Here is a 14,563-nt window from a genome sequence, read left to right on the forward strand (position 1 = left end):
AATCTAAGTGGTTGTGTTCTATGCCTAGGGTTTTAAATTATGGGTCATGGACATTATTTTGTGCGATTAGGTATCCTCATGTACATGGCCTTGGTTTTGCTGTATCCTTCGGCTTTACATTGTCTAATTTGATGTTTTATGTACCTTCTTATGACAAAAGTTGATATTTTACCCTTCAATTTGAAGTCCTACAACCTACATGGTGGTATTTATCCTAGGCTAAGTTCATTAAATTTATCACTATCATAATTCAAATCAAACTTATGTGCAATAATTATTAGTGTGATCCCATTCATATAGTCCTTATCCACCTTTTCTAGTTCAATGTTGACTACCATTAGTTGGTCACCATTTAAATTAAGGTACATACATAAAGTGCTAAAATTAATCACCATTTCCTTGGTTAGCAACTATAAAGTGGAAAAATTGAACCCTAGTGACTCCCCACCTAGGAGAGAGAAAGGAAGTCACTAGGATGATTTTTCACTTGGGAGAACTTTACATTCAAAAGAGGGGCTTGAATCCACTAGATCCAAATCCAAGAGAGACAAGTATGTGAATTCCAAGTGGATTGCAAGGGTTAAAGTGTGACTTACCCTCTTTTGTAAATTAGAAAGTTGACTTGCTGACTATGTGGAAAACAAAGAGAAAATGAGTGAAATGAGGAGCTACCAGTTCAGGATTGCATTGTAACTTTAGATATGAGATACTTAGACTGATATGGATTTGCCTTGTAAATTTTGAGAAAAAATTTCAGGACTGTGGCGAAAATGTACATGATCCTTCAAAAAATCCCCGAAATAAAAAAGGGTTTTTTTGCTTGTAAACGAAGTCCAAATCTAAAAATACACCTACACACCTATAACCTACACATAGAAAAGAAGGGGAGAATGGTTGCGGATAGGGGTTTTCCTCAGTCAAACCCCTATTGAGGAATCAAGCTTGAAAGAAAGTAATTGAAAATGTTCAAATGCAAATAATGGAAGTGTATACCATGTAGATTTGCAATTTGTTGATGGCGATTGATTTGCTTCTTGAATGTAATCACAAGTGTTGCATAAAATGGCATGTAACATGACAAAATAAATGCTTGCAAATGAATGTTGTAATGTTTCTCCAATGGATCAATATGAAGATACGTGAAGAAGAGAACTTGATGGATTATTGAAGACTTGATTGCTTGATGAAAACCTTTTACTTAATTTTTTCTTATTATCCTTATGCCAAATGAGAGTATTGGATCCCCTTTTATAATTTCCTAGGAGAATTAATTTCATCTCACTGAAGGCCCACATCGAAGGATATAAGTCCCCGAGAAGAAAATTAGGTCCAAGTGTCAGATGGACCCATTTTGGGGCCACACAAAGAGGGAGGATAAGGGTGTGGTGCCCCTATGCTAGGGAGGACTAGGGTGCCACTCCATGGTCCTAAGGACGACCAGGGCACGACACCATGGTCCTACCCATTTTCGGGGCCCAAAACAAGGTCTAAACAAGTTGCAAAGTGTGGAAATGAGGCCCACTTCAATGGTGGAGGCATAGGTGGGCCCTAATCAAGTGTAGGAGATGATATCACAAAGGTAAAGGGCCTAAAACATGGTCAAAATTGCAAGGGGTGTGATTTTATGACACTACATTTAGCCCCCACTTTAGCGGGAGTATGTCTTACACCAATAATGTCGGTTAATTAGAAGAAAGATGAATATGAGAGATATGGAGGAAGATCACAAGGAGTATAAGATGTCATCAATATCGAGGAACAAAGCCCCCAATATTAGGATCTTAACTCACTCAAACATATACAAGTGTACATAAAAAGGCATGCAACAAAAGATAATATCTTAAGACCTCAAGTCAACTAGCCGAAGAGACCTCGATATAAAAAATATCTGAATCAACTAATATCATTCTTGAAACATAAAATTCCATCTCATGAACACATATAATCACCTAAAAAATGAAAAGTTGACATCATCCATGAACCATCAATAGTAAAACTATGGGTTCATGAGAGGAAGGAGAGAGGACATGAAGACACACTTTGGTGATCTATGAGAAGAAAGGCGAAGGAGAGAGAAACTATGGAAATCTCACCCCTAGAACTAAGTGATCCATGGAAAGAAGGACATGAAAATCTATCCCCCAGAGTCTATCTGGGTGATCCATGTGGAAAAAAAGACATGGAAATCTAGGCTCTAGAGTTTGTCTAGGTGATCCATGCAAGGGAGGAGAGTGAGAACATCGTCAGTTCCACCCAACCTCATGCATGTGTGTGCAAGTGAGGTTTGAAGTACCTCATAGGAGTTTATGCCTGAGTACACTAGAACCTATATAAGATGTATAGTACAAGTGTCAAAAAAGGCATTACAACTCACTCTAAGAGCCTATGCTCTCATTCGGTGAATAATCACCTTGCATAGGAGAAAAATGACATCATCTCTCTCTAAGAGTCTGTGCTCTGGTTCCGAGAATGAACTCTGGTTCCAAGAATGAACTCTGGTTCCGAGAATGAACCACTGTACAAGGAAAAGTGATGACATCTTGCTCTAAGAGTTTGTTCTCTAGTTCCAAGAATGTCTCATTGTACAATGAACAAGAGAAGTATAGTACAAAGGAGAAATGTGGGTGCCCCTCCTTAGAATGTCAACATAGCTTGATGTTGATAACTTAAGGAAAGTAAAACAAGGATACCTACCTTCATCACAAAGAATATATTCAATATGCAAAAATGCCATAAATCCAAGCAAGAGATGGAATACTCTTCAAGAAAGGATAAGACAGTTGAAAAGAGATATCTTGTTGTAAGTGTAAAGGAGATCCTTGGAGGAGAAGAGATCTTTGTTCAGAATACATCTTCCTCCAAGAGAAGTTTTCTTAGACAAATATAACATCTTCTAGAACAAGGAAAAGTAGAGAACAAGAATTCAATACTTTTTCCTATTTGATGAAGGATGACTCACTTTTATCCCCAATGCGGATGGGTGAATTTATTATAGATGTACATTACCAAGTATGAAAGAGGTTGTAATCAAGGACTTAAACCTCTTGAATAAGAGAGAATCCTTGAGAAAATAACCAGAAATTTTGCACAAGGAATGACATCAAGTAATAAAACTCACACCATCCACACAATAGGGAAAGTGGATCCTTAGATAAAGAAAGAGGGAGAGAGATCGTTTCCCCCCAACTGTAGGACAATGAGAAGAATTATACAACTTCTAGAGAGATATTACTCATAAAAGAGGTACCATTTCAAGAAAGGAATACATCCTAACCAAGGAATAGACATGCGCTCGCATAAAGGGTAAATCCATTCAAGAAAGGACATCAAGTTATGAATAACACAATAAAAGGGGTAATTTTAAAAGAGAGACAAATTAGGAAGAATAAGGCTCATAAAATTTCTCTAAGGAGAGATTGTTCATAATAGACATACTATTTCAAGCAAGGAAAAGATCCTAAGCAGGAAACAGACATGCGCTCGCATGAAGGAGAACTCCATGCAAGAAAGCACATAAATTTTATGAATAATGTACTCCATGAAGAAAACAATGAAAGCTTAGAAAGAGGAAAATGAATATTCTTGCCCCCCAATCATAGAGGAAAAAATAAATAGAGTATTATGTTGCTCACTAAGTATGATTGCACCTGAAATTGTACCACCATGAATGACAAGGAGCCTTTAATAGGTAGGCTAATGATGTCACATAGTGAGGAGAAACATAATAGGAACTTGAATGTAATTTTAAATGATCATGATGAATATGCCATCCATTATCAAATGCTATTTTTAACATGTGTGAATTAATGTAATGTTGTTATTTTGTTTTCAAAGCTTGACACTTATTAGTAGAATGGCCATGGGTTTGATCATATTTACAAAAAGAAGAATTTTGAGAATGTTGTTTATGTTTTCTTCTTCATTTAGGGGATGTTAATTTGGAATTTAGAAGATTGGTCAACACATTTTCTTGTTGTAACTCAAAATTAGAATGAGAAGGTGTGGTTTTATAAGACAATGGAGAATAAGATGTTGACAAAGGGAAGTGTGATTTCTCGCGAATTTCAAGACTTTGTTGCACACATGTTAGAACTCATCCATTTTATTTGCTCCTATCAAGACATGTGTTGGGAGAAGTGGAAATTGGTTTATAATCTTGGATTAAAGAAACAAAAGGCTTCGCAAATGCTTTGATCTTAGATTGAGGGGTCATGTATCCATTGGAGGAGGGTGTAAAGTCTCTTGTACCCCAATTATTATTTTTAGAAGCATCATTGATATGAGATGGTGTAATAAAGGAATCGTAGTAATAAAGTGGGGAATATATCTCACTTCATCGTAAGTGAAATTATAAGGACTAGAATCAGCCTTTATCGAGTAAAGTTCATTGTTATATATGAATTTGATTCTACGATGAAGGGTAGAAGGGACTACTTTCATAGCACGAATCCACGGTCTACCTAGAAGAAGGTTATAATTAAGATGATTGGGCATGACATGAAAAGGAGTAGGCAAAGTCATGAGCCCTACTTTAATAGGTAATATGACTATACCAAGAGACTCTCTAGCAATATTATTCAAGACACAAACATAAAGAAGATCGACTTGAATAGAAGAGTAATCCCACTTTATCTTATCTAATAAGTCAACGCAACAAATTTTAAGAGTTTAACCATTATCAATTAAAGTACCTCTTATCTTATGTTCATAAATGAAAGAAGTAATCATAATGGGATGATATCTATTTCTAACTTTTATAGAAGGCAATTCATCTTGTGAGAATGTGATATCATTTGATTTAGAAGAATGATGAGGAACCACTTTATCAAAGGCTTCTTGGATCAACTTATGGTATGAAGGGGAATTTTGAATCAAGTCCCAAAGGGGGATATTTGATAACATACCATGAAGAGTCTCATCAAGATTCTTATCAATGTCATTCTTAGGGTGAGAGGGGGAAGAAAGAGAAATGAGAATAATACTAGAATCTTTCTTTTTGACACAAACATTGAATGTTTGATGTATTTTGGACCCATATTTCTGTTCTAGTTGTCTCTCAAGAACATCTCTTTCACATATTTATTTTGCAACTTGTAGGATATTAGGAGGTTTTTTATGTCTAGGCTTCTCATAACTAGAAGCATGAATGGTATTGACTTGAGTAGGTTCTTTTTTCTCTAAGGATACATCTTGAGAAAGAAGAGAATAAAATAAAATTCTAATAATTTCATCTTCTTGTTCTAATACATCTTTGTGATTAGGAAAGGGACTATCATATGTAGTGAATTCTTCATCCCTAGAGGGAAGTTCCTGAAAAGAAGGTATGGTATCACTAGGATAAGTAGCCATAATATCATCCTCTTGCACTAAATAATTCTTATGAGGGAGGTACTTTTTAGAAGAAGGAACACAATTCTCCAAATATTCATCTTTAGGAGGGAGATCTTCGAAAAAAGTGTCCATATTCCCTTTTTGCATCAATGTGCCCTCATTAATGAGATAAATTTTGGAGAGGGTAAATCATATCTATGAATAGAAGGGAGAACTAAATTATCATCGTATGCATGAAAGGGAACATCATGAGCATCTTTAATGTAACTTGAAATTGAACTAGCAAAATAAGATAAGAACTCCATAAGCACTTATGATCAAACAAGAAACTCATGTCTTTTAACCATAATAATGTTTACCCCATACATGCATAGAAAATTTAATAAAGGAGAGAAAATGGAATTTGAATTACAAATTTGAAATTTGATTTTTGAAATTTGAGTTTTGAATCATGGGAACAAAGCTTACAAAATTTGAATAATGGAAAATTTAATAAAATAATGATTAAAAAATTTGAACTTTGTTGAAGGGAGAAAATAACACAATTTCCAAAAATAATTTTATAATAAATCAAAGGAAATTGGAATTTTAAAATTAGGGCCAAGGGGATACCACTTAATTTTAAAATTAACAAAAACAAAAATTTTAAAATTGGGGCAGATTATAATTAACCTCGTAATATTAAAAATTTTCTTGAAATTTAAAATTTTGAATTTTGGAGGTATTTTTCAAGTTTACAGGGATAAAAAATTGACAAAATTAGCCAATCTTCTAGATATGGGTTATTAAATATAGTCATAACAATCTCCCAAAATTTTGGGGAAAAACTTGAGAACCGTGGCGAATGTGCACATAGTTCGACGAACTTTTTTCAAAATTTTTAAGGATGATAGTTATTATGATATTATTGTGGAATCCAAAAAAAAATTGATTTGGAGATGTCTAGATCAGTCAAATTTGCAATCAAAGATCCAAAATAAAAGCATCTTAAAAAATAGGGTTTTATGATTTGACCACTGAATTTTTAGAATAAAGGAGATAGATTTGAATTGCAAGTTTGAAATGAGAATCATATCTAAAACAAACAATTAAAAAGTTGCACTTCACAAGCTTAATTTGCTCAAAATGAAAAATTAGGGGTTTTATCTAATTAACCTCTAAAATTTGCAAATAAATCAACCTTGGAAATGAAAATTTGAAATCCAAATTGCAATTAATCAGATCTAATAATGAGAAATCAGAATTAATGTGCAATACATTGGGTTCACCAAAATGTAAAGTGGAAAAATTGAACCCTAGTGAATCCCCACTAAGGAGAGAGAAACAAATTCACTAGGATGATTTTTCACTTGGGAGCACAATACATTCAAAAGAGGGGCTTGAATCCACTAGATCCAAATCCATGAGAGACAAGGATGTGAATTCCAAGTGGATTGCAAGGGTTGAAGTGTGATTTACCCTCTTTTGTATATTGTAAAGTTAACTTGTTGACTATGTGGAAAAGAGAGAGAAAATGAGTGAAATGAGGAGCTATCAGTTCGAGATCACACTGTAACTTTTTATCTAAGATAATTAGATTGACATGGGTCTACATTGTAAATTTGGAGAAAATTCATTAGGACCATGGCGAAAGTGTACATGATCGTCTAAAAAATCCATGAAACGAAAAGGGTTTTTACGCGTCTATAAATGGAGTCCAAATCTGAAAATACAACTAGGCACCTATAACCTACACACAAAAAAGAAGTGGAGAAGTGTTGTGGATAACGGTTTGCCTTAGTCAAACCCCGATTGAGGAATCAACCTTCAAGGAAAGTAATTGAAAATGTTGAAATGTAAATAATGGAAGTGTATACCTTGTAGCTCTACAATTTGTTGATGACAATTGCTTTGCTTCTTGAATGTAATCACAAATATCGCATGAAATGGCATGTAACATGACAAAACCCTAACACACACATGCTTGCAAATGAATGTTGTAATTTTTCTCCAATGGATGAATGAAGAAGACACATAAAGAAGAGAACTTGATGGATTCTTGAAGACTTGAATTTTTTATGAAAACCTTTTACTTGAATTTTTCTTATTATCCTTATGCCATATGAGAGGACTAGATCTCCTTTCATACTTGCATAGGAGAATTAATTTAATCTCATTGAAGGCCGACATTGAAGAATTTAAGTCCCAGAGAAGCAAAATAGGTCCAAGGGTCAGATGGACCCATTTTGGGGCCACACAAAGAGGGAGGACAAGGGTGTGGTGCTCCCATCCTAAGGAGGACCATGGTGCCATGCCATGGTCCTAAGAATTACCAGGGCATCATGCCATGGTCCTACCCATTTTTGGGGCCCAAAATAGGGTCTAAACAAGTTGTTAAGTGTGGAAATGAGGCCCAATTCCATGGTGGAGGCATAGGCGGGTCTTGATCAAGCGTAGGAGATGATATCACCAAGGTAAAAGGCCTAGAACATGGTCAAAATTGCAAGGGGTGTGATTTTATGACGTGCTACAACAACCTCCACCATTTACTTCATATTTATATCCACATTATCCCATGGTTATGTCCTTGACCACTATTTCTACTTTCATTATCTCATATCTTAGTCCCTAATTTCTTATGTCCATCTCTTCAAGTTCTTATCTTGTCACTATCCATTGTTGTTATATGTCACACTTTCATTAGTAGTGCATAATATATAATTTAGTAGTGGACATCTCCTATTCAGTCATTCTGCATCTTTCTATTTCATGCACACAAGTGGCCTCATATCTGATAATGTTGGATCCTATTTAGCGACATTCACAAAATGTTTATGCTTCATATCTTTGGTGACACATGATGTATCCTTGGGTGGCTCATGTCTAAGTATTGAGATCAAATGGGTTAAAATTATTCTGTCCTTCAAGTGCATGATCTTTATAGATGTCCAACATAGATATAAATGCAACTCTCCACTAGCTAAGCATCACTTGTGATGGTAGTGGTTAGCACAATGCATTTGCTATGGCCCAATGTACTCATGCCACATGTGCCATCTAATTTATAGTCTCCATAGTGGTAGTCATGACTATTGAAAGCATATTTTCTATGTTTATTTTATCCACATGGTTCTATATCCAACACCAATATCTAATGTTATATATCGACTTTAATGAACATCACATTCCTCCATGTCTTTCCGATTTGTTAGTCTTGCAAATGCATTGGTCCTAGGCGACCATCAAAATAATCAAAATGATTGTGTATTAGTGACTATGGAGCTATAGATGACTCCATTGAGGCTGAATATATAACTAAATTTTGAAAATATTTCTACCAGAGTAGTTGCAACTAATTTTGAAAAAATGAACAGTTTCAAAGATACCATTCAGCATAGGTTGGGAGGATGTTGGCAAAGGTTGTAGGGTTTGTCTTTACATATGCCAATTGCATCTAGTTGGAAGTTCAAATCCTTTTCAACAAATCGATTTTGTTAAAATCCAGCAATCCAGAGAACAATTATCCCTGAGGCATTATGTCAAATGGTTCAAGTGATTTGTCTATGCTTTTACATTTTTCCTATCTTGCAACCATGTCTATCTATCAAATAGTTCACTTGCCTTTTCAATGCTTATACATTTTGTATACATGTATGTATTGGTTAGTTGAAGCTACAACATGTGACAAAATTCTTTCCTACAATGGATGCAAACACCCTATTATTAAACTCTCATTTGGGCATAGGTTTGAAGTACACTGCCAAAGGCTACAAAGGCTAGATTTGCACCTGCTTGTTGCATTTTTTTGAAGGTTTTTAATTGTTTCTCATCAAGCTCAATCTGTGCATATCCTCAATTGTAACATTCTTTGAGGATGCATCTAGTCAAACAGTTCAAATGCTTTGTCTCTTCTTTCACATTTTGCATACATGTCGAGTAGACCATTTCCAACTATAAAATCTCATCATATTTTCCCTTCTATTTGTTAATGTAATGTTAACTCCAACTAAGCATTCAACATTTGTTTTAACACAGTCTTCTCCATTACTTATCGAAAACTCAAGATTGTGTGCTATGCATTATTTTCACAACTTCTTCTCTTCACTATAATTTCAGCTCTTACGGTGATTATCTTCATTTCCTCTATAATTTCTTCCTTGAAAGTGGTGGTTAACTTTCTATAAATCACGCATTTCCTAGATTGTAAATTAGACATAATGAATTAATAGAGTTTCAATTTTAGCTGTTTTCTTTTTCTTTTTCATTTCTCTATAAGTTTGTATTCTTTTTCTAGTTAGATCTGTATTTTGCTATGCAGAAAATTTAACATGGTATCAGAGCCTGGGCACTAGGAAAGAGAAGCTAAACACAAATTATTTGGACTCAAATTTTTGAAGAATGGAAGTTGGCGTAAACCTTTATTCCTAGAGCATGCTTCTTTCTTTCTTTGTTCATGCTCTTTCTGCACGGGCCTTGCCTTCATCTTATCCTTTGTGAGACATAATTTCAGTGGACCTATCATGCCTCTCCTTTTTCATATTATGAAGGAGTTTTTCTACTTAGTGTTAATGCTTTGTTTTAAGTTTGATTAATTCAATATTGGCACGGTTTGTATTTTTGACTAGCAGCTTCTTCTTGCATGGTTGAGTGGTGTCAATGGGGTCACTCATGTAGATTCATGTGCCACTTGCATCTTCGAATGTTAGATGTTTTTTCCTTTTTTTCTATCTGATCATTGTTTGAGTAGTGTCATTGAGGGCAATCATGTAGATTCTTGATCTTAATCATCATCTTGGCTTTTGAGGAGGTTCTTCATTCAGCACCATGGTAGCAATTACCATTCGACAGTTGTCCACACTTTTCTTGTATCTCAAATGATGTTCTTGTACACTTCATATAGTTGTAATTTTGAGGGGGGGTTTTGATTCCACTGGATTTTCCCTCTTCCCTCTTTCCTCATTCCTCTTTCTTTTATTTTCCTTTTCTCCTTAGTTGGAATTAAGGGGGGGTATTAGAGTAATGTTGACTCCAACTAAGAACTCAACATTTTTTTTATCACAGTCTTCTCCATTACTTATGCAAAACTCAAGATTGCATGTTATGCATTATTTTCACAGCTTCTTCTCTTCACCGTAATTTTAGCTCTTACGGTGATTATCTTCATTTCCTCCATAATTTCTTCCTTGAAAATAGTGGTTAACTTTGTATAAATCATGCATTCCACAAATTGTAAATTAGACACGATGAATTAATAGAATTTCATTTTCAACTGCTCTATTTTTCTTTTTCATTTCTCTGTAAGTTTGTCTTCTTTTTCCAGCTAGATCTGTATTCTTCTATACAAGAAATTAACACTATTATGCTTTGATGGATGTCCATACCATGTTCCAAAGCTACCATTTTTGCACTGCCTGAGAGTGTGCTAGAAGATAGCTTTTGATGATGTCACTCGGGTCTCTCTTTGTATGCAATCAAGCGCTAAAGTCCGGTGTGGGCAAATAATTTGAATTGGGACGTTAATGGCATGAATGTTTCGATGGGAATGGTGAACATCCTTCAACAGAAACAACAAATGGAAACCTCAATGGGTTGAGACTCGACACCAACCACTCTAAGTGATCAACATTTAGAATATCGTTGGTTAAGCCTAATCTGTTGCGATTCTTGGTATTCCATAGTAGCTTCTAATATGAAGATCATTGGTAGGTTAAAACAAATTTTTAAATAGTGTCTTTTGGTCTTTCACAATTGACTATTTATAATTGCCATTCAATTTTTAAAAAAACTATTGTCATAAAATATAAAATATAAATATGTTAGTTATAAAATAATTTGAAAAAAAATTTACAATAAAAACCATTACCATTCAAAAACAATTTAAGTATAAGATAAATTTTAGGTGATATACTCTTTACTAGAAATCTTATAAGAAAAGCAACCTTATAATGATAAAACTACATTAAATTATAATGAATAAGTAATAATAATTTATACATGAAATGACTCAAGGTACAGCCATCTTTAAATACAATTTTTAATTAATCTTTTCAGAATAAAACAACCCCTAATAAATTAAAGCACGTTAATTAATAACTACTAAAAGACATGAAAATCGTCACCGATAATTCCATGCATAATGTGATGCAAGAACCACACTAATTCATTCCAACGGATGATGGAGGGTCGCCTTTTAGATACGGTTAATACCGTGAGAACATATACTGGTATTTTTATTATTTATGGTTTTGCGTCCTGATACCCTAAAACTAGATTTTGACAATACAATACATAATGAAGTTGAATAAACAAGAGCTCAAGGCTCATGACCTGAACAATCGTGGCTTAGTTTTCCTTGATCTTTTTGGCGTAATAAGCCTTCATAATCTCTTATTGCGGATGGACGGAAATATCTTCTTCAAAATCTTATCAACCCACTTAAAGTATTTCTTCCTCCATCCCTTTCTTACTGCAAGCAATAACATTACACATGAAAAACCTGCTCCATGTGACAATCCTACTCCAATCGCATACCATGATATTTTCTCTCTATAATCTTCATTTTTACCTTGAATATCTTTCCCAGAAGGAAGGGGAGGAGCGAATTTTGGCCATGAACATTTCTTCGGAAGCGGGCATCCCTCCAAATATGGATTTCCAGAATATGATGTATTTTCAAATGTGATCATCTGTCCTCCTTGCGGTATGCTGCCTGAGAGGTTGTTGCTGGACAAATTTAAACATTCCAGTGAGGTTAGAGATTGAAACTCCGCAGGAATACTTCCATAAAATCTGTTTGAAGAAAGGTCCAATGATTCTAGTTGACTCATTTCCCCAAAACTGGGTGGAATAACTCCAGTGAGGTTGTTCATTGACAGATTAAGAAATCTTAACCCCTTCAACTTTCCAAAATCAAAAGGAACGTGTCCATTTAATTGATTATTGGAGAGATCTATCCCTGTTAGTGTGGAAAGAATATATGAATAATGCAGCTCTAAGCCTTTCACAGTCATATCCAAATCATCATGAGACGGAACTTGATACACCCATGTCTCGAAAGGACCAAGCTCGGAATATGACTTGAAGCCTTTGCCTCTTACAAATAGATGATAAGGATTCAACAGAGCAGATAACATATGACCGTCTTCTCTTGCTACACTCATTGCATGTAGAGATGCAATGTTATGTGGAATAAAACCTGATATATTGTTGGACGAAAGGTCTAAGATCTGGAGCCTCTTCAGTTGCACAATTTCTGAAGGAATACTGCCGCTGAAACGATTACCCTTCATCATCAACACTTGGAGGGCTGATAGATTTGCAACTGACCATGGAATGTCCCCAGAAAAATTGTTGTGCCCAATATCTAATAGTTGTAATCTCTTGCAATTGGTGATCGACGGAGGGAAGGCTCCACTTAACTTATTATTCCTTAAAATTAGAGACGATGAGCATAGCCCATGAGGTATGCTCCCCTCCAACCTATTATCCCCTAAATTTAACGCTTGAATAACCTTATAATTGGCAAAGCATGGAGGAATGTTTCCATTCAATTTGTTGTATGACATATTTAACTTTTCAAGGAGAGTTAAATTGCACAAACTTTGAGGAATAGTGCCAATTAGAGCATTTTCATTAACCATCAAGAGCTGTAGATACGGTGGCCACAGAGATGGCACTTGTCCAGTCAACTCATTCCTAGACACATCCAGTAGTGTCATCCAAGGAACTAATCTGTTCGGGATAATAAGGCTGCCATTGAAATGATTTCCTGAGAGGTTCAACTGAATCAACTGAGGGTTGTTCTCCCATAACCAGGAGGGGATTTCTCCAACAATATTGTCGTTAACTAATGTTAATCCCTGCAATGAATATTGAGTGGAAAGCCAATCGGGAATTCGACCACCAATACTACATGAGTCTAAATATAAGCCTCCTAACTGGAACATGGGAATCCAAGTTGTGCTAATATTCAGTACACAATCTGACAAAACCAGATATGTTAATTCTGCAAGGTTATGAAATAAAGTATCTGAAACGGTAATTGAGGAAAGCCATAAAATCCTTACAGAAGAGGGTAATGCCAAATCTGAAGAAGTAATGTGGTCATATAAAGAAAACTCTAAAGCGTAAAACTGCTCAAGTGACGAAAGACCAGTAAGCTCAAGGCTCCTGTGGAATTGGTTGAAGCCAATATCTAAGAACTTAAGAAAGGAAAGATTTTGTAGACATGGTGGCAATATTCCACTGAGTAGGTTATAGCTTACATCTAAATAGCTAAGATTGGTGAGTTGACAAATCACCGGGGGAACTGTTCCAGTCAATCTGTTGTATCTTAGCTCCAGATGATTAAGATGAGAGAGATTTCCCAAACAGGAAGGAATAGTACCAGTTAGACCAATGCTCCTCAAGGTGAGGTATTTGAGGAACGAAAGGTTGCACAAACTACCGGATATGACTCCACTCTGGACGTCCTGCTCTGCATGGTTGGTGTAGGCACTCAAATTCACCTGCTCTACATGGTTGGTGAGATTATTGCATGATATGCCATCCCACATGGAGCAACAGTCACTTCCATTAACCCATGAACTGAAAATACCATCACTGAAGTTCAAGGCTGTTTTGAAGGAAAGAAGAGCTTGGGATTCTTGGGTAGGGCAATTGAATAGACCATTACATGAGTTTGAAGAAAGGATAATAAAAACTGCACTGATAAAGGCAGAGTTAATCGTAGCAACAGCCATTGCTTGAATGAAGTCGCAGAGGACAAAGAATATGGCTTTGGGAGGCATATTTATAGTTGAAACATCCTCGGGAATTGACTGGATCATTAAAAGCATCACATAATAATGAAGGGGAATTAAACATAGATAAGACTTTGGTAATTATAAATTAAATTTATCAATTTATTGTTTAACAGCGGAAAATCCTATAGTCAACGGTAACTACATTATAATCAATGGAGTTGGTGTATTAGTTATACTTGGTTGTTTATTGGTAGTGATGTTAAAAGAATATTTAAAATGATACATTAATTGATATATTGACTAAATGATATTTGCTTGTTTATTGGGTGTGGTAGAAAATAAGTCTTATAAAAATGAAGAGTCAATTCATTGACCATATTACATTGGTGGTTTATTGATAATGGGAGAAAAAGATTATTGGTAGTGATGTTAAAAGAATATTTAAAATGATAAATTAATTGATATATTGACTAAATGATATTTGCTTGTTTATTGGGTGTGGTAGAAAA

General features: G+C 35.1%; 1 protein-coding gene across 1 annotated transcript; it reads right to left on the reverse strand.

Moving 5' to 3' along the window:
* Window positions 1-11,687: 11,687 nt before the first annotated feature.
* Window positions 11,688-14,138, reverse strand: LOC131077660 (receptor like protein 22-like). The gene has a single exon (XM_058015200.1). The coding sequence runs from the start codon at window positions 14,136-14,138 to the stop codon at window positions 11,688-11,690; it is 2,451 nt and encodes an 816-aa protein (XP_057871183.1).
* Window positions 14,139-14,563: the final 425 nt, after the last annotated feature.

The sequence above is a fragment of the Cryptomeria japonica genome, chromosome 11 (genome assembly GCF_030272615.1).
Source record: "Cryptomeria japonica chromosome 11, Sugi_1.0, whole genome shotgun sequence".
NCBI lineage: Eukaryota > Viridiplantae > Streptophyta > Pinopsida > Cupressales > Cupressaceae > Cryptomeria > Cryptomeria japonica.